Source organism: Pseudopodoces humilis, chromosome 3, assembly GCF_049639895.1.
Source record: "Pseudopodoces humilis isolate 2021_Gansu_Grassland_sample_001 chromosome 3, ASM4963989v1, whole genome shotgun sequence".
In the NCBI taxonomy this organism is placed as follows: Eukaryota; Metazoa; Chordata; class Aves; order Passeriformes; family Paridae; genus Pseudopodoces; species Pseudopodoces humilis.
Genome location: NC_142202.1, coordinates 48,345,829 through 48,360,665, shown reverse-complemented (window position 1 = coordinate 48,360,665; position 14,837 = coordinate 48,345,829). Strand labels below are relative to the sequence as shown.

Sequence of the window (14,837 nt, the reverse complement as noted above, 5' to 3'; positions counted from 1 at the left end):
TTTTTAAAGTGAATTCAGAGCGAGAGGAAGTAATTACTGGGTCTGCATGCCTTCATGGTGTCATGTAAAACCTTTTACCTTGTGAGCTTAAAATTTTAACTCAGTGATGATTCACTAGGGCATGTAATTAGAAGGAGTTTGATCTTGTTTCAAGAAACTAGCAGAAGAAAATTAACGTATTGACTGTCTGCATTTGTTATGTATGTGAATGTTTCTTTCAAAGGATCAAATTGCTTTGAAAAGTGTTTCCTTGAGGCCATGCATACATGAAAGTTATACGTCAGTGTGGCTGATGGAAGTGGAGTTGCATCACCTGCCTTCTGCTGCCTTTAGCATTCAGGCAGAGCCAAAATGCTGAGTCCTGTCACTCAGAAATTTCAAATTTCAGAGAAACAGTTTCTAAATTGCCTCAGTTGCCCTTGTAGCTATACTTTTCACACTGACTTTCACAGTGATATGAGGCATATAATGGCCAACTGCCAAGTTCTTGAGAAGAATTTGACCTCTAGTCTTTAAGTTCTGTCTAAATGACAGCCTTCTCCATCAGTGATAGGAATAATTTTTCTGTTTCGTGTGGTAGGGCTACATCTCTGATTTGGCCATTTTTTTTCTGCAGTTTGAGTTGACACTCCCCACATGCCTTTTGAGGCAACTGATTTGGAAACTAAGAGCATTTTTCAGTATTGAAAGAATCCACACAAAACACTCAAAAAATCTGAAACTTTCTTACAGCCAATGAAATACCCTGCACTATATATTTGTGAGCTCTTGGCGTGTCTGACATGCCAATGGCCTGGTTACTTTTTGTGCTGTCCCAAGATACTTGAGTATCTTGCTCTGACACCTGCTTACTCCATCTTGACACCACTGGTGTCTACCACAACTCAGATACTGTGCGCAGGTGTTTCTCAGCTGCCTGAAGAGGCAGCCATTCAAGTCAGTGTATTTGGGAAAGCACCATTTGGAGTGCTGTTGAAGAATATAAATGGAATTGAAGTACCTGGTTCAATTCTTATGATATAATGCATTTACCCACATGTTCTTTTGGTGGGACATTTTTGGGATGCATTGAAAAGGATTTCTTCCTCTGCCTTCTTGTCTTTGAGGCCTTTTTTTTTGTACAGGTAGATAGTCTAAGCTTATTGAAGTTATCAGATGTGGAAAAAAACACTTTTGCAGCAGGTGGTATCATAGCTACTGCTTGCTTCCATCAGTATGTCATTTTGACACTGGCTTTTGACTTTTTAAGCCCATGGAGGACTTTGACAAGAGTCCATGGACTAATATCAGAATTAAACTTTTCAGCTTCTGAATTTTGTGTGTTGCTATCTTATACATGCAAGTTTGAGGATACAGATGTGCAGAATACAGCTTGATAGCTTAATCTTTTGCTTTATTTTGCCTATACGATAATGATCTGAGCTGTGTGCTTACAGTCACTGCAGACCTATAATGATAGCCTGAGGCACTAGAAATATTTTAGTGACTTAACAATAAAACCTGTTATCAGTGTTTGTCATACTTCAAAGTATTTGTCACTGTGCTTTGTTAAAGCAGTGAAAAATTCTGAAGAATATATAATGCTTCATAATGCAGTAGACTAGGAAAAGGTAAAGATTTAGAAGGATTTCTGCTGTCATAATACAGTCAAGTTAACAGCCTGCCATTTTTCCTTAATATTTCCTCTTAAAAACTAATTCTTTCAATAATTTATTAATTTAATAAGTTGTGTTCTTTAATATTTCTGTAATTAAATTGCTGTAGGGAATATTATCACTTGCTGCATTAATTGTTTTGATATATGTTGTGAAACAGCAGCAATTAAGATTTTTTTTAATAGCTTTGACAGATTATCAGAAGATACATGGTCTGCAGTTAAGAAACGGAATCCTTTCATCAGGTTTTAAAAAATCTTATTGAAGAATCTCCTGTCATTCTAAGACTCTCCCATAAGCAATATCCTAAATAATTTTAATTAGTGTAAGAACAGTAAATATTTTATCTTTGTTTTTTTTTTTTTCCCTGTGGGTGTGTCACTTGCTTTTCTTTATATAATTTTGTTTTCTTGAGCTATTGATTCAACTCTTACGAATTCATTTTGCAAGAAAGAAAAATTTCAAGTTTGTAGTTTTTTTTTGAGGGGTGGGGAGGGAGCAGCTTTGCAAGTATGTGTGTGGAAGAGAAAGATTTTATGCTCACAGTAAATTACAGCTATAGGAGAATTTAAAACTACCCTGGCTGCTTTGGGCTTGTATAACAGTGCCTCATTTTAGTGATGATGTTAGTTTATACGAAAAATCTTGCTGTAGATTTCACATTGAAAAAATAAATCTCCTTAAAGCTCTTTTTTTTTTTTTTTTTCCCCTATAAAGGGATCTTTCTCTTTGTGAAAATATGGGAAAGTGAAATATTTGAAATGACATGCTGTACCCAGTACTGGTTTATGCTAAAACTTTGGTCTGTTTCATAAAATGTACTACACTTACTGAGGGAGCTGAAATTGCCTTGGAGACAACATGAAGAATCTGTTGTGCCTTGAAAAACTGCCTGCAAAAGCCTGTTTTCTGTGACTGCTGGCTCAGACAATTCCAGGCTCTCTCTTTAGACATACAAAACTGAACAATTTTAAATCATAGATGCTTCTATTTTAATGGTTTTGGGCAGAATGGCTTGCTACAGGAGAAAAGTATGGTAGTCTGCTTTTACATTGTTTTCAGGCAGTTGGGGTTTGTGTGCAAGAAAGACCAGTACAAAATTCTTTCATGTGTAGTCTTTTTGATGTTTTCTCAACAATTGATTATATTTTTCACTTTTATGCATAATATCCATTTGTGGATAGGGAGAGAGGGGGAAGACTGCTCGAGTTGTAGAAATGGCTAGAGGATTATATGGCCAATTCTGCTTCTGCGGATCTTAAAATACATTGTGGATGAAGTATATTCTAATCGTATGGCGAAGAGATAGGTTTCTGGAAGAAAAATATACATTTTTCAGAATGTATATTTCATTCAGAAAAATAAAAATGCTGTCTGTGGCCAAGCATCATATAAGCAAATATTGTATCACTAGCAAGAAGATTCTAACCTTTTATTTCAATCCTCCAAAAGGAGTTTGAATCCCTTCAATCATCAAAACAGTTTTCAGCATAGCAAACAAGGCTGCTGGCTATTCAGATGGTCCTAGCTTCACTGATTCTTAGTTTTTAGAGGGCTGTATCACTTCCAGAGTTGTTTAAAATATACATAGTTTAAGTCTTAATCAGTGAGAAACTCAGTGCATGAACTTAGTTGGAAATACTATTCTGTAAATTTTTAAAATAAATGCAGTAATCTGAAATGAGTCATTCAGTCAAAATATAATTAAGTTTCTGAAAGTTGGAAAAGTTGGAAAGTTTCTATTAAGGTAATATAATAGTAAATATATATTTTTATTTGTAAATGGAGTAACATTTACTACATTCAGGGGAAGTGTTGGTTCTTATAGCAGGACCAGCATGCCATTCCTTTTGAGTTTAACTAGTTTTTCTGTGAAATAAAAGATCTAGGACTATTTTTTACTTTCTAGAAAAATCACACAAGGCTGATTGTAGAAGAATGATAAAATATTTTGAAGAATAAGGTTAAGAACTCTGTTATGTGCCTATTCTTTACAATTTTGAAGTCTTTTCAAAGACCTCCTGCCTTTGAGAGCTTGTAAATATTCTGTAAACCTATTTATTCTGTTTGTTTACTAATGGCATGCAATCAGTTTATTGTTTGCTAACTCTTGACAAAATTAATCTCAGCTGCACAAAGGAGACAATAAATTGAATATGCCTGCATATTCAAGAAGAATATCAAGAATGTTGAGGAGCTTCTTTAAATGTTACCCTTGGGCTACAGCAGTCAAAGCTGAAGGCCCAACTTTTATTTTTGCCCACTTTAAATGGTGTACAATGGATTGGTTTTCATAACTAAAATTGGACAATTGTAATTAACAATATTAACTTGCTAATCAAGACAAGCCTACAACCCTGCTACTGATTATTTTTTCTGGCTGCTAGGCCATGATTTTGGATCCAACTGATCTGGTTGCCAGCTGCTTCTGGCATGTGGAGTGCTGGCACAGAAAGCCGCTGTGGTGTTGCAGGGTGCTGAAGGTTTATGTTTATGCTCTATCTTTATATAGAGTAACTGCCTGCCTGGGAAGAATGTGTACCAATGTATGTAATTTAGCTTCCATTAAAATACTTTTTTTTAAAGGATGTTGGGGAAACACAAGTTCTCAGCCTTTGGTGGTTGCAGATTAATGCGCTTAGTTAAATGTGTTACAACCTCTGCAGGTTGAGTTGGAAGGGCATTTTAAGTCATGTATGTAGTATTTTTTTCTGTCAAACATCAATGAAAAAATTAGTGTAGCCTTTTGGCATAAATATTCAAGGACAAGAAATTGAGTTGGAAAGCAGATAGATAAGGTATTTGCTTCTGCAAAGTCCATTTCCTAATTAGGAAGAACTAAGTGAAGAAAACCCAAAAATGGTACACTTCTGAATCCAGGTAGTATCACTATAGAAGTTTTAACTTTTGAAACCTGCAGTGCAAATTAACATCTCTTCAGCCATACCAATTTCTCTCTTTGCTGCTGTTAGCCTTTCCTTTCAGCTGAAGTTGATGTGCGTATGCAGCATCTGATGCAAAGGTTCTAAAGCTTTTCTTTGCGTAAATACTTAACAGGCTTGTGAAGTGATGCATGGATTTGGCAATAAGCAATCCAACTGGGAGAAAACAAGAACAAAAAACATTGTAAGGCTGAGGATTAAAGCTGACAGAACAAATTCTTGTTGAATAATTGTTTTACCTTATCACTAAAGCATTTCTGAACACCCAAGTTTGATAGCTAAGTAATTCAGCAATATCTTCCAATGTCAGACCCTGTCAGATTAAAATGGTTTAGAGTTTCCAGAAAGTTTCCAGACTCCAGCATTCTGTTAGTTTGTAAAGACATTATTTCCTTACCTTGAAGAAATAGTCAACAGTAATCAGGACCTAAGGGGGCAGAAATAATCAGGTTTTCAAATGCTACTATTTGTGCTGGAGCTGCAGTCAAAGAGGAGTCCTCTGCCAGCTCATACAGTTGTTAGCTGTTGAGTCTTGTGCAGGTACTCCCTTCTAGCAGGAGGAAAAACTAAAAGACAGAAAATTAAAACATGATTGAAGTAAAGTTACAGCCTGAAATTTAAACTACTCTTAAAATTACTTTTATAATTGTTTAGGATTATTCTAAGGTTTGATCTTCAGGCATTAATTTGGATTATATGTAAACTTACTTTTCTTGAGTTATACCTTTTGGCTGTCTTCTTACTTGAAATCTTATCTGCATATGAAAACTTCTTTGTTCTTTAAAACTTGAAAGTAGATGGATTCCAAAGGGAGATTTATAGACTATAGGAGTATTGTATTTTAAGTTTGATGTGACAGCAATCACATACATTCAATATGATAGCTTTTACAGATGACTGTAATTTTTTTTTTTTTATTATTTATAAGTTTTAGAATACCTTGCTTTCTATTTTTTTGTTCATCCTAATGTTCTGCTTTGTCTCTTCATCTCTTACTTTGGTCATGTACTGGGTTTTCTACTTTACCTCAAACTTGTCTCATATATTCCTGTTCGCCTGTTGCCTTATTTCTACCTTTTGGTAGCATAGACCTTGCAGTGTAGGATACCAAAAAGACGTTTCTTTAATTACTTTTTGATGGCTTTCTCTTTCAGGATAACATTTTGTCACCTGCCTTTCCAAAGCAAATGGCTGTATGTGGGCACCGAAAGAGGAAACATTCACATTGTCAATGTGGAATCATTTACTCTCTCAGGCTATGTCATCATGTGGAATAAAGCCATTGAACTGTGAGTTTGCCCAAGTTTTGTCTGTGTTGGGGAGGGAACAGCAGTGTCTCAGATGTTAACATCAGTTGCAGGAATATCATTGTTATCTAGAAAGGCCTCCATATTCATCTTACTGCACTACATACACAGTCAAACTACATAGTCATGTAGATATTTTTATTTTCAAGAATGTGAAGTGCTAATGTTTGTATGTTTCTGCCTTTTAGCAGTATTTTATCATAGTTTCTGGGATAGACATGGAAATAAACAAAACAGAGAGTATAGAAATAGATGTAGAAATCACTGTGTGGGGTTAAAATAGAAACAAAAATAATATAGATTAAAATATGCTGTGGCTGGTACTTGGATAGACATGTCACTTCTACAGTTGGGGATTAAAGACCAAAGTGTAAAGACAATGCATTTTTTAAGAGGGCTGATGTATTCTCAGTCGGAAGTGACTTTCTGAAATTCAAATAAATGTAAAATTTAAATTTTGGCAAATTTAAATAAGTCTATTTGAAGAGCAAAATACATTTTATAGCTATTGTCACTGCATCTCCTTTTTTTAATGTTAGAATTGTATGTACAAATACAGTGGTTTGTGGGGGAAAGATGTAGTTATTGCTGCACTTCCTGTGCTGGTGTTTTGTTCCCAGTATGTTTTCTTTCAAAAATAGATGAAGTCCATCACTTGCCAAAGGGTGTTGAGGCAAACACAGCCCTTTATTAGCCCATCTTCTTCAATGCAAGAAGTCCAAATAAAGTGTTAATTCTGTGTTATTGTAACAATTGCCATCTTTGCCATTGTTTATAAATAATGGCAAAACCTGTATTCCAGTATAAAGGTAAACATTTTATCCTATGGTAATCCTATGGTTTATTGATAGGTAGTAAGTTTATTTTTCCTTAAGACTAAGTGTCTACAAACAGACATGGTATTTATGGGCTTGAAGATAAAATTAAAGTAACTCCGTTTTGGAATGTCACAACTTGCTTATTACATGGAGTCTGTATCTGCAGAATCCGTATTATTTCCAGTCATTGTGAGATACCATGTAGGGTAGGGGACAATTTTTTTTAATGGAAACATTTCTTTCTCAGGTCATCCAAATCTCACCCAGGACCTGTTGTCCACATTAGTGACAATCCAATGGATGAAGGAAAGGTAGGCTATTTTAAAAACTCTTCAATATGTTATTTTCAAGCAAGACTTGTTTAAAATACAGATACAGCTGCTATTTAAGGAATGTTTGAGTATATGAGGACAACAAAGGTTTTAGGCCCTGAAATAATACAAAGCAAGGTACAGACATGACTGTAGGACACATTACTGGAATAAATCATCATATAATCAGAAACATGTGAAAATGAAAATGATTAGCTGCAAGACTTTTGGAAATAAAAGCAAAGAATTTTACTTATGGTGATAAAAATTAAGATATTACAAAAAAAATACAACACCAATCATAACTAGAGTGCTGAAAGTGTGATGGAAATTACTTCCACTTTTTCATGCTCTTGGGTGTTATTTTACAACTCTAAACTGCTTATTTATATAGCATATTTATATAGAATACCATGTATTTTGTCTTTAGATTGACTAATATAAGGTTTTATGGAATTTGACATCTAACTCATATTCCCATATTAGGCCACATATTATAATCACTAGGTGCTGTTTGCTAATGAAACTGGCCTACAGAACAATGAGATATTCCAGAAAAGGAAACCAAAATATGTGAGAAGTATCTGTGTATTAGACTTGTATTTTCATTCTTATGAGACAGTATTGACATAATCATCTGTTCATCTTGGCAAGAAGTTTTACATAAACTACATGGTCCTGAAGCCCATGCAAGACAGGATTCCTTCTCCTGTGACATACCATTTTTCTTACTAATGTTCTACATATGCAGGAGAAATACATTTTTTTCTACTTTGTGTTTTTCATGTCAGTAGTAGATTAAATTGGAGAGAGGGAATGATCCTATTGTTTTAGCAGTGGTTTGAAAGTTTTAGCTAGTTATCAGCTTCTCTCCTAAACACCTGAGGTTTCAGTCCAGCAGAGAATTTAGTGAGTAGAAGTTTTTTTCAGTAGTATGAGGCTCACTTCAATAAGTGCATAACTAATGGGTTTCTCTGTAGAATTAGGTTGACTCGTATTGAAGGCTTATAGTCTCTAGCATATGAATGCAATGAAGCTGTTGTAATTTTAGGAAATACAAGTGATTAATTTATTTTGATGTATTCCACCCCACATCTAATTATTGTCAATTAAAGTTTAAAAATTACTGGTTTTATTAATCAGTGTATCAATCAGTGTTTTGAAATCTGACCTTGTGCTTTTCTTATTTCTCATAAGAAAAGCACTACTAAAAAACCACTGTGTAGTTGCAAAAATCCCCCATGTACGCACTTTTAAAATTTGTTCATGCTTTTAGCTTTCTAATCACAGTGGTTTTTCTAATGCTTTAAGTTAAAATAGAGAAATTATAATATATAGCATATGATAGACAAGATAATTAATAATATACATAATGTTCAAGGGAAAAATTGAATAGTCACTTTTACTAGATCAAACATGTCTAATATTTATGGTGTTTTAGTGCTGTATAAGCACTGAAAGAGATGAAATATTTTATTTCTAAGCTTGTAGGAGATCTGTTATTTTTGTACTGGAGACAACGGTACACCCTGAAAATCTTAACATGCTGAAAAGACTGTCCAGGCAAAACCTGTAGGTATGGCACTGGATTGTTACTACTGCCTTATGTTGGCCACGGGTTTTTGGTTTGGTTTTTTTTCCATTAAGAGAAGTAGCACTTAAGATAGGAGAGCAAAACACTTAGATAGTCAACAATGTGTTAGACCAGCTATTATGAGCAATTTGAGCCTTCACTCCCTGCAGTAAGGGTTCCAACTTGCTTCTTGCAAAAAGATTATTTGGGAAATTATCTACTTTGGTTTATCTAGTTTTCCTCCTATGAACAAATAATGTTTCTGGTGTTCCTTCAGCCAGTTATCTCAACTGTGATTAACATCTGGAGAAAGCTTATAGTACATAGTTTCTTTATAGACAATGAAATCTTACTGGGAACTTCAGGGGGAATATTATATTCTTCCAGCAAATTTTAGCTGAATGAATTCCAGTGAGGAAAATCCACAATAAACTTCTTTTTAACACTCCCTATTTTCACTCTGGGTGGAATACACACAGCAAGGTTTAATATAGATCTTTCTGCAACTCAAAGCAATTTCCAAGGAATCTTTAGAAGGATGCTTTCATTTTTTTTCTAATTTTGCATGAATGTCCATTGTATTTTCTGGAACTTGAGGGCAATAAGTACAAAGCAAACCTTTCAATCATTGAGGCCTTCACCTTTTTAATTTTTGTTTTTATAATTACTTGCAGTTTCTATACATGTTATTATGCTGCATATCTTTTGAGACACGAACTTCAGGCATTGCAAATGATATAATTTTGCTTTTCCTTATAAAGAATTAATGTATCTTCTTAATGCAGCTTCTGATTGGCTTTGAATCTGGGACAGTGGTATTATGGGACCTGAAGTCAAAGAAAGCAGATTACAGATATACACATGATGAGGTAACATTTTTCATCTGCATTACTTACTCTGAGGATATAATGCACTATTATACTGACTTCTATTAGTTTTTTAATCTTCTGCTTCTGTCGCCAGTGGATCAATAAGTACATCTATTTGAAATTGCAGGTACTGGAAATTTTCTCTGAAAGAGCAGTAGGGGTTGGATAATAAACTTCAGACCAAATAACTTCACTGAGTTTAAGTTTGTAAAGTAATGGATGGATTGTATTTCTTCACTAAGCTTTTAGGTCTTTTTTCTGTTAATCATTTAATTTTCACCTGTGTTAAGGGCTTAAGTTGAAACAAGAGGGTTTAGCAATTTCTGTAGTTTGGGATGTCTCACATATTCTTGGAACTGCGAGCGGAAAGGGAAGAGGAAGAAACCACTAAATAAATGGTTTCACTACAACATTTTTCTAACTACTTTTTCTTTGTAGAATAAGATAAAGATCAATTCTCTTTGAAATGAGACTGGAGGAGGTTTAAAGAAACAATGACATTAAGTAGCATTAATTTCTTTAAAATTTGATTCTTGAGAGAATAGATATCTTGAAAGACTGAGATTAAGAAAAATGAGTCAGCATAATAGCAAGTTGATGTATTTCATTTAAAATAATACAAGATTGTTCCTGATTACATTGTGTTGACTGTAAAATGGCTTTGTCATTGTTCAGTACCAACTTTAGTTTTTTTTTTGGGGGGGGGTGGGTGGGTAGGGGTGTGGGATTGTTGGGTTTTTTGGCAGCGCTTCTGGCTCAGTACTTGTGTGTATTATATCAAACGAGTTTACTTGGAGGGGGAGAGTCTGAAGTAGTCTAACCCTTAGCTCATCAGAAATGCCCATATAAGCCCCAGAGTTATGTGTTATGCAAAGAACAATTTTTCTTCCTACCATTTTCATTTCATGAAACTAATTCATTCCCTTTATCTTTTTTTTTTTCCATAAATTTGCTCATGTCTTCATCATCTTTTTCTTCCTAGACCTCTTTCTTGTGTTGTTCTCTAAGTTTTTAAACCATTGTATTTTGTCCTTGTTTTATAAAACAAGCACAGCAGCATAGTATATATGAAGATGTGGGTACACTGGATTTATCATGTGGAATAATTGTCTTTGGACTTGTTTTGTTTTTCTTTTTCTCTTTCTATTGATCTTGATATTGGATTAGCCTTAAAATGCACCATAAAACCAGAGTGTTCTTCAGGTGTTATTTGTCAGGTCAAAGTCCTGACATTCAACTGTCATTTTTCATTGACTTAGTTGGACAGTAAAAATTAGTCTTTCTGCAGGTTTTCACTAAAATCCTGATTTCTGCTTTGAATGTGGTTTGGTACTGTCAGCAGACTTTACCATCTTAATATTGTTCTAATTTTCCAAGTTGCTTATGAATAAACTGAGCAGTATAGATCCCTGAGAGTCTCTACCGTTTAGCTTCATCCATGAACTAATCAATTAGTGCCAGCCTGTCTTTATTCCAGATTGCTTTACTTCCTTAACCAGTTATTTCTTTGTTCAAAGATATCTTGTCTGTTTAGTTTTAGCTCCCTTTGAGATATGTTGTTGAAGGACTTTGAAAGTTTTGTAGACGGCTTAAGTGGTGTTTCCATGAACCTCATGCCTTTTACCATTCTTGGAGCTTAGTTTGACTATAATTACCTCTCTCAAAAAGCATGTTGACTACTTCTGTCTGGTATATTATACTCATCCATACGTCATTTAACTCTGTTCCTTGTTAAAATTTTGTTGCAGTTTCTAGAAATTTACCTAAGGTAGACATCATGCTGCTTATTCTGGTTTTTTATTTTTTACTTTGTGGCCTATTTATTTAAAAATTGACTGAATATCTGTCTCACTACTTTTTGGAACCAATTCTGACTTGAGAGGCTGTAGTGTATCAGTAACTATTTTAGATATTACATCTTTGATTTTCTTTAGGATTTAGAAGTGAATGCAGTATTCAGTTTGCAGTATTGTAGGTATTCAGTTTGGGTTTTTTGGTTGCAGAAGAGGTAGTGAAATACCTCAGGTAATGAATTACCTTACCCTTGGTAATGAAATGGTCTTACTGTAACTTGGGAATGGTTAGGAAAGGAAAAGAAAGAAAATGACGATCTGGTGATTGTAGTGGTTTCCTTGCTCATGAGAGTGTGTACACAGAAGACTCAGAGTGGAACAGTGAAGTAGTGCCTTGTCTCAGGAGATCTCCTCTCTCTGGTCAGTGTGACGCAGAGCAAAGAAAGTTCTTTGCCATTTTGTTTCCTGCTAACAAGCTGTGTGAATTTGGAAATTTCTGTGCAGAGAATCTTTCTAGCTAGTTTCTTGTTGACTTCCTGGTTTTGTGGCGTTGTTAGAGAACTTCTTTTGCGCACAGACTTTAAGGGCTGCATTCCATCATGAACATGTATGCCAACCTACCCTTAAGGGACAGGGAGCATCTAATGTCACAGCATGCTTCACCTCTTCTCTCACAGAGGGTAATGCATGTGACATTCTGCCCCGTAGCAGGAGCCGGATTTTAAGCCTCAGGATTTATACCCTTGGTTCTCTGCTTATTCTTGATGAGAGCTCTTTTGAGTGTGGAGTTGACAACCAGTAAGAAGAGAACTACTTAGTCCAATCTTGTCACAGTTGCCATCTTAGGGGGTGGCTAGGCTTCCTCAGGCATCATGAGCAGGGTGGCCAGGACATTGATACTATAAAGAACATTTGCTACAAACTTTGCCATTGGATTGGTTTCCTCCTCTCTGGTCACTTTGTAGTTGATGTTATTCTTTAAGTGTGTGACTTGAAGGTCCCTGCAGTCTTTTGCCATCATTTGATGCAACTTTCTTAACTTGAAACTTCGAATGTGTGCAGGGATCCAAATGTCATCCTTTCTTCCTTAGCAGAGGAAGATCATAATGAGGGTCAAAATCCCTGTGCATCCAGAGGTTTGTGGAAAGATACCTGTTATTTCCTGAGGGAAGGTGTTGGATCCAATTATATGGGTTTGTTCCTTCCCGCTTGGTTTCATTTCAAATGGCCTGACCTTTAGAAGGCTTTCTTGAAACAAATTCCCATGTTGTGGTAGGGCAGTCTCATTTGTTGCCTGAAAGCCAGGTTAATGGAACACTGCGCAGGCTTTGTTCCTGTTGGAACACGTGTGCTTCCCAGAGCCCTGGGCTAATAGCTGCAGCACAGGGACACTTGGACACTCATCCCAAGGACAGGAGCAGGTGGGTAACATTAACTATGGCTGAGGGATGCAGCTCAAGGTCATGATTTGGGTCAGTGCTGATTGCTGGCATATTCTCTGAAGAGCATTCTATTTACAGGACAACTCAGAGAATTTAGTTATAATTTGATCTTTCTATATTATGAATTAAATCCTGAACTTAAAATAGTGTGTATTTTTTATTATAACAGTAATATTTTGAATTTTTAGAATTAGTTAGAATAATGCACAGATGTAACATTATTTTTCAGAGAATTTGGAGGAAATTATTTGTACATAATGGAACTGCAGCTGTGAATGAACTTTTGTTTAAAAAATTTCTTTGAAACCCTTTACTCAAAACATTCATCCCTTTTGTCTTGGGCAGGCTCAATGAAAAAGTAAGACTGAATTCCTTTCACACCTTTCTTAAGCCTTTTATATGCAGACATTGGGGATTTAAGGAAAGTAAGCTGTGCATTTTTTATGTTAAATACATTTTATATTGCTGTCATTTCCCAACCTGTGTGTTCATGAAAAAAATGAAACAAATTTCTCAACTATTAGCTTTTTCCTAAAAAAAAAAAACCCAATCTCTCAACTGTAACTTCTGAAACCTAAAGCTTGTTTTATAATCAAGTCCCTTCTTCAAGTAATATTTTGTTTGTTCTGATGTCAAGTAAGCTTTGACAGCATTAACTATAATGCATTATAGATTACTATTTTTAGACTCGGTGTTCTGGTACATGGTTGAGTGTAAGAGATTATTTTAGAGCATTAAAAACATGTCAAAGTAGCTTGTGGAATTAAGAGGACAGGGGAAAGAGAAACAACCCCAGAATGTGACTTGCCAGAAACCAAAGTGTGTCAATGTATTTCATTTCATCAAAACAATCTTCATGATGCATTGTCATTTAAGTCTCAGTAGTGACATTTTTTTGTTTTCTTCCTTTTGCAGCATTTTTCCCCCTTCCCCCTTGTTGACAAGAGAGTTAGCATAAAGCCCCCAAGTTTTAAAATACTTTGTATATTTTGGTGAACCTGTAGAAAAGGATTCAGTATCATCATCCATTCATGTTTAAATGAAAATGCTGCCCATATCCGTGGAAATTAAAGGACTGTCAGAATAAGGCTGTGAAATCTGGATAAGATATCTGGGTAAGATATGGTAAATAGCCAGTCTGGCTTGCAGAATAACTAATCATGGGCTTTGCCAGTCATATACAGTGTATTTCAAGCTCAATTAATGTCATGAGAGAGTAAAGGATCATTGAGAAATCCAAAGAATTATGAAAGGACCTATCAATGTCTCTGGTACATTCCATATTTGCAGTAGTCTAAATTTGGTGTTAGAAAACTGGATTAAAAAAATTCTCTTGAAACCAAGGTAAACTGCTTAAATTCATAACTTTTGTCTTTACGTCATTGAAATCCTCCATGCACTGTTCTGATTTTGGCTGGAACAGGTTTAATTTTCTTTCTAGTAGCTGGCACAGACCTGTCTGTTTAGATGCACTATGAGTAACTTTGATAACACACTGATGTTTTAGTGGTGCTGAGTAGTTCTTTTTATCGCAATTATTGAACTGTTCTTTCCTCAACCCATGAGTTGTACTGTTTTTTTCTGGTTCTCCCCCACATCCTACTGGTGAGTGAGCAGCTGTGTGGTGCCTGGCTGCTGGCTGGGGTTAAACCATGACAGATGAGAAGAGTGGTCTCAGACTGTTCCAAAATCATATGTATGTAATCAGCTGTAGGGCTAAAATAATCCTGTAGGAATTTAAAAGAATGGGATTATTTGTATCAGTATTTAATGAATTGAAACAGCTCAATTCCCCTGGTGGAAAAATACCATAAAAGCTTGAGCCTTTATTGATGAACTTGACTCTTAAATTACAAGGTTGCATTTAAATTATTCATTTTTGTACCCCTTAAAAGAACCAAGAATAGTAAGAATAGTTAATTCTAGGGATATTTACAAGCTATTGCAGAAGTAAAAATAAATTTCATAGAATGTTTTAAAATATGCAATAATCTCTTGAAAAGCTAGTGATCTACTTATGATATTTCTGTAGGAGTCTTGAATATAAATTATTTTAATTTTGTTCCTCAGACTTTTTTGGTTTATTTGTGATTGCATTTTACAGTCCTATGTAAGTCTCTCTCAGTT

At 35.1% G+C, this 14,837-nt stretch overlaps 1 protein-coding gene across 8 annotated transcripts in view; it reads left to right on the top strand.

Moving 5' to 3' along the window:
- The window catches only part of STXBP5 (syntaxin binding protein 5), a 100,277-nt gene that overhangs the window by 34,004 nt on the left and 51,436 nt on the right, over positions 1 to 14,837 (top strand). For all 8 annotated transcript variants that reach the window (XM_005518498.3, XM_014263549.2, XM_014263550.2 and 5 more), the window contains exons 5-7: positions 5,752 to 5,886; positions 6,970 to 7,033; positions 9,392 to 9,475. In XM_005518498.3, coding sequence (XP_005518555.1) covers positions 5,752 to 5,886; positions 6,970 to 7,033; positions 9,392 to 9,475 — 283 coding nt within the window. The remainder of the gene's footprint in view (positions 1 to 5,751; positions 5,887 to 6,969; positions 7,034 to 9,391; positions 9,476 to 14,837) is intronic.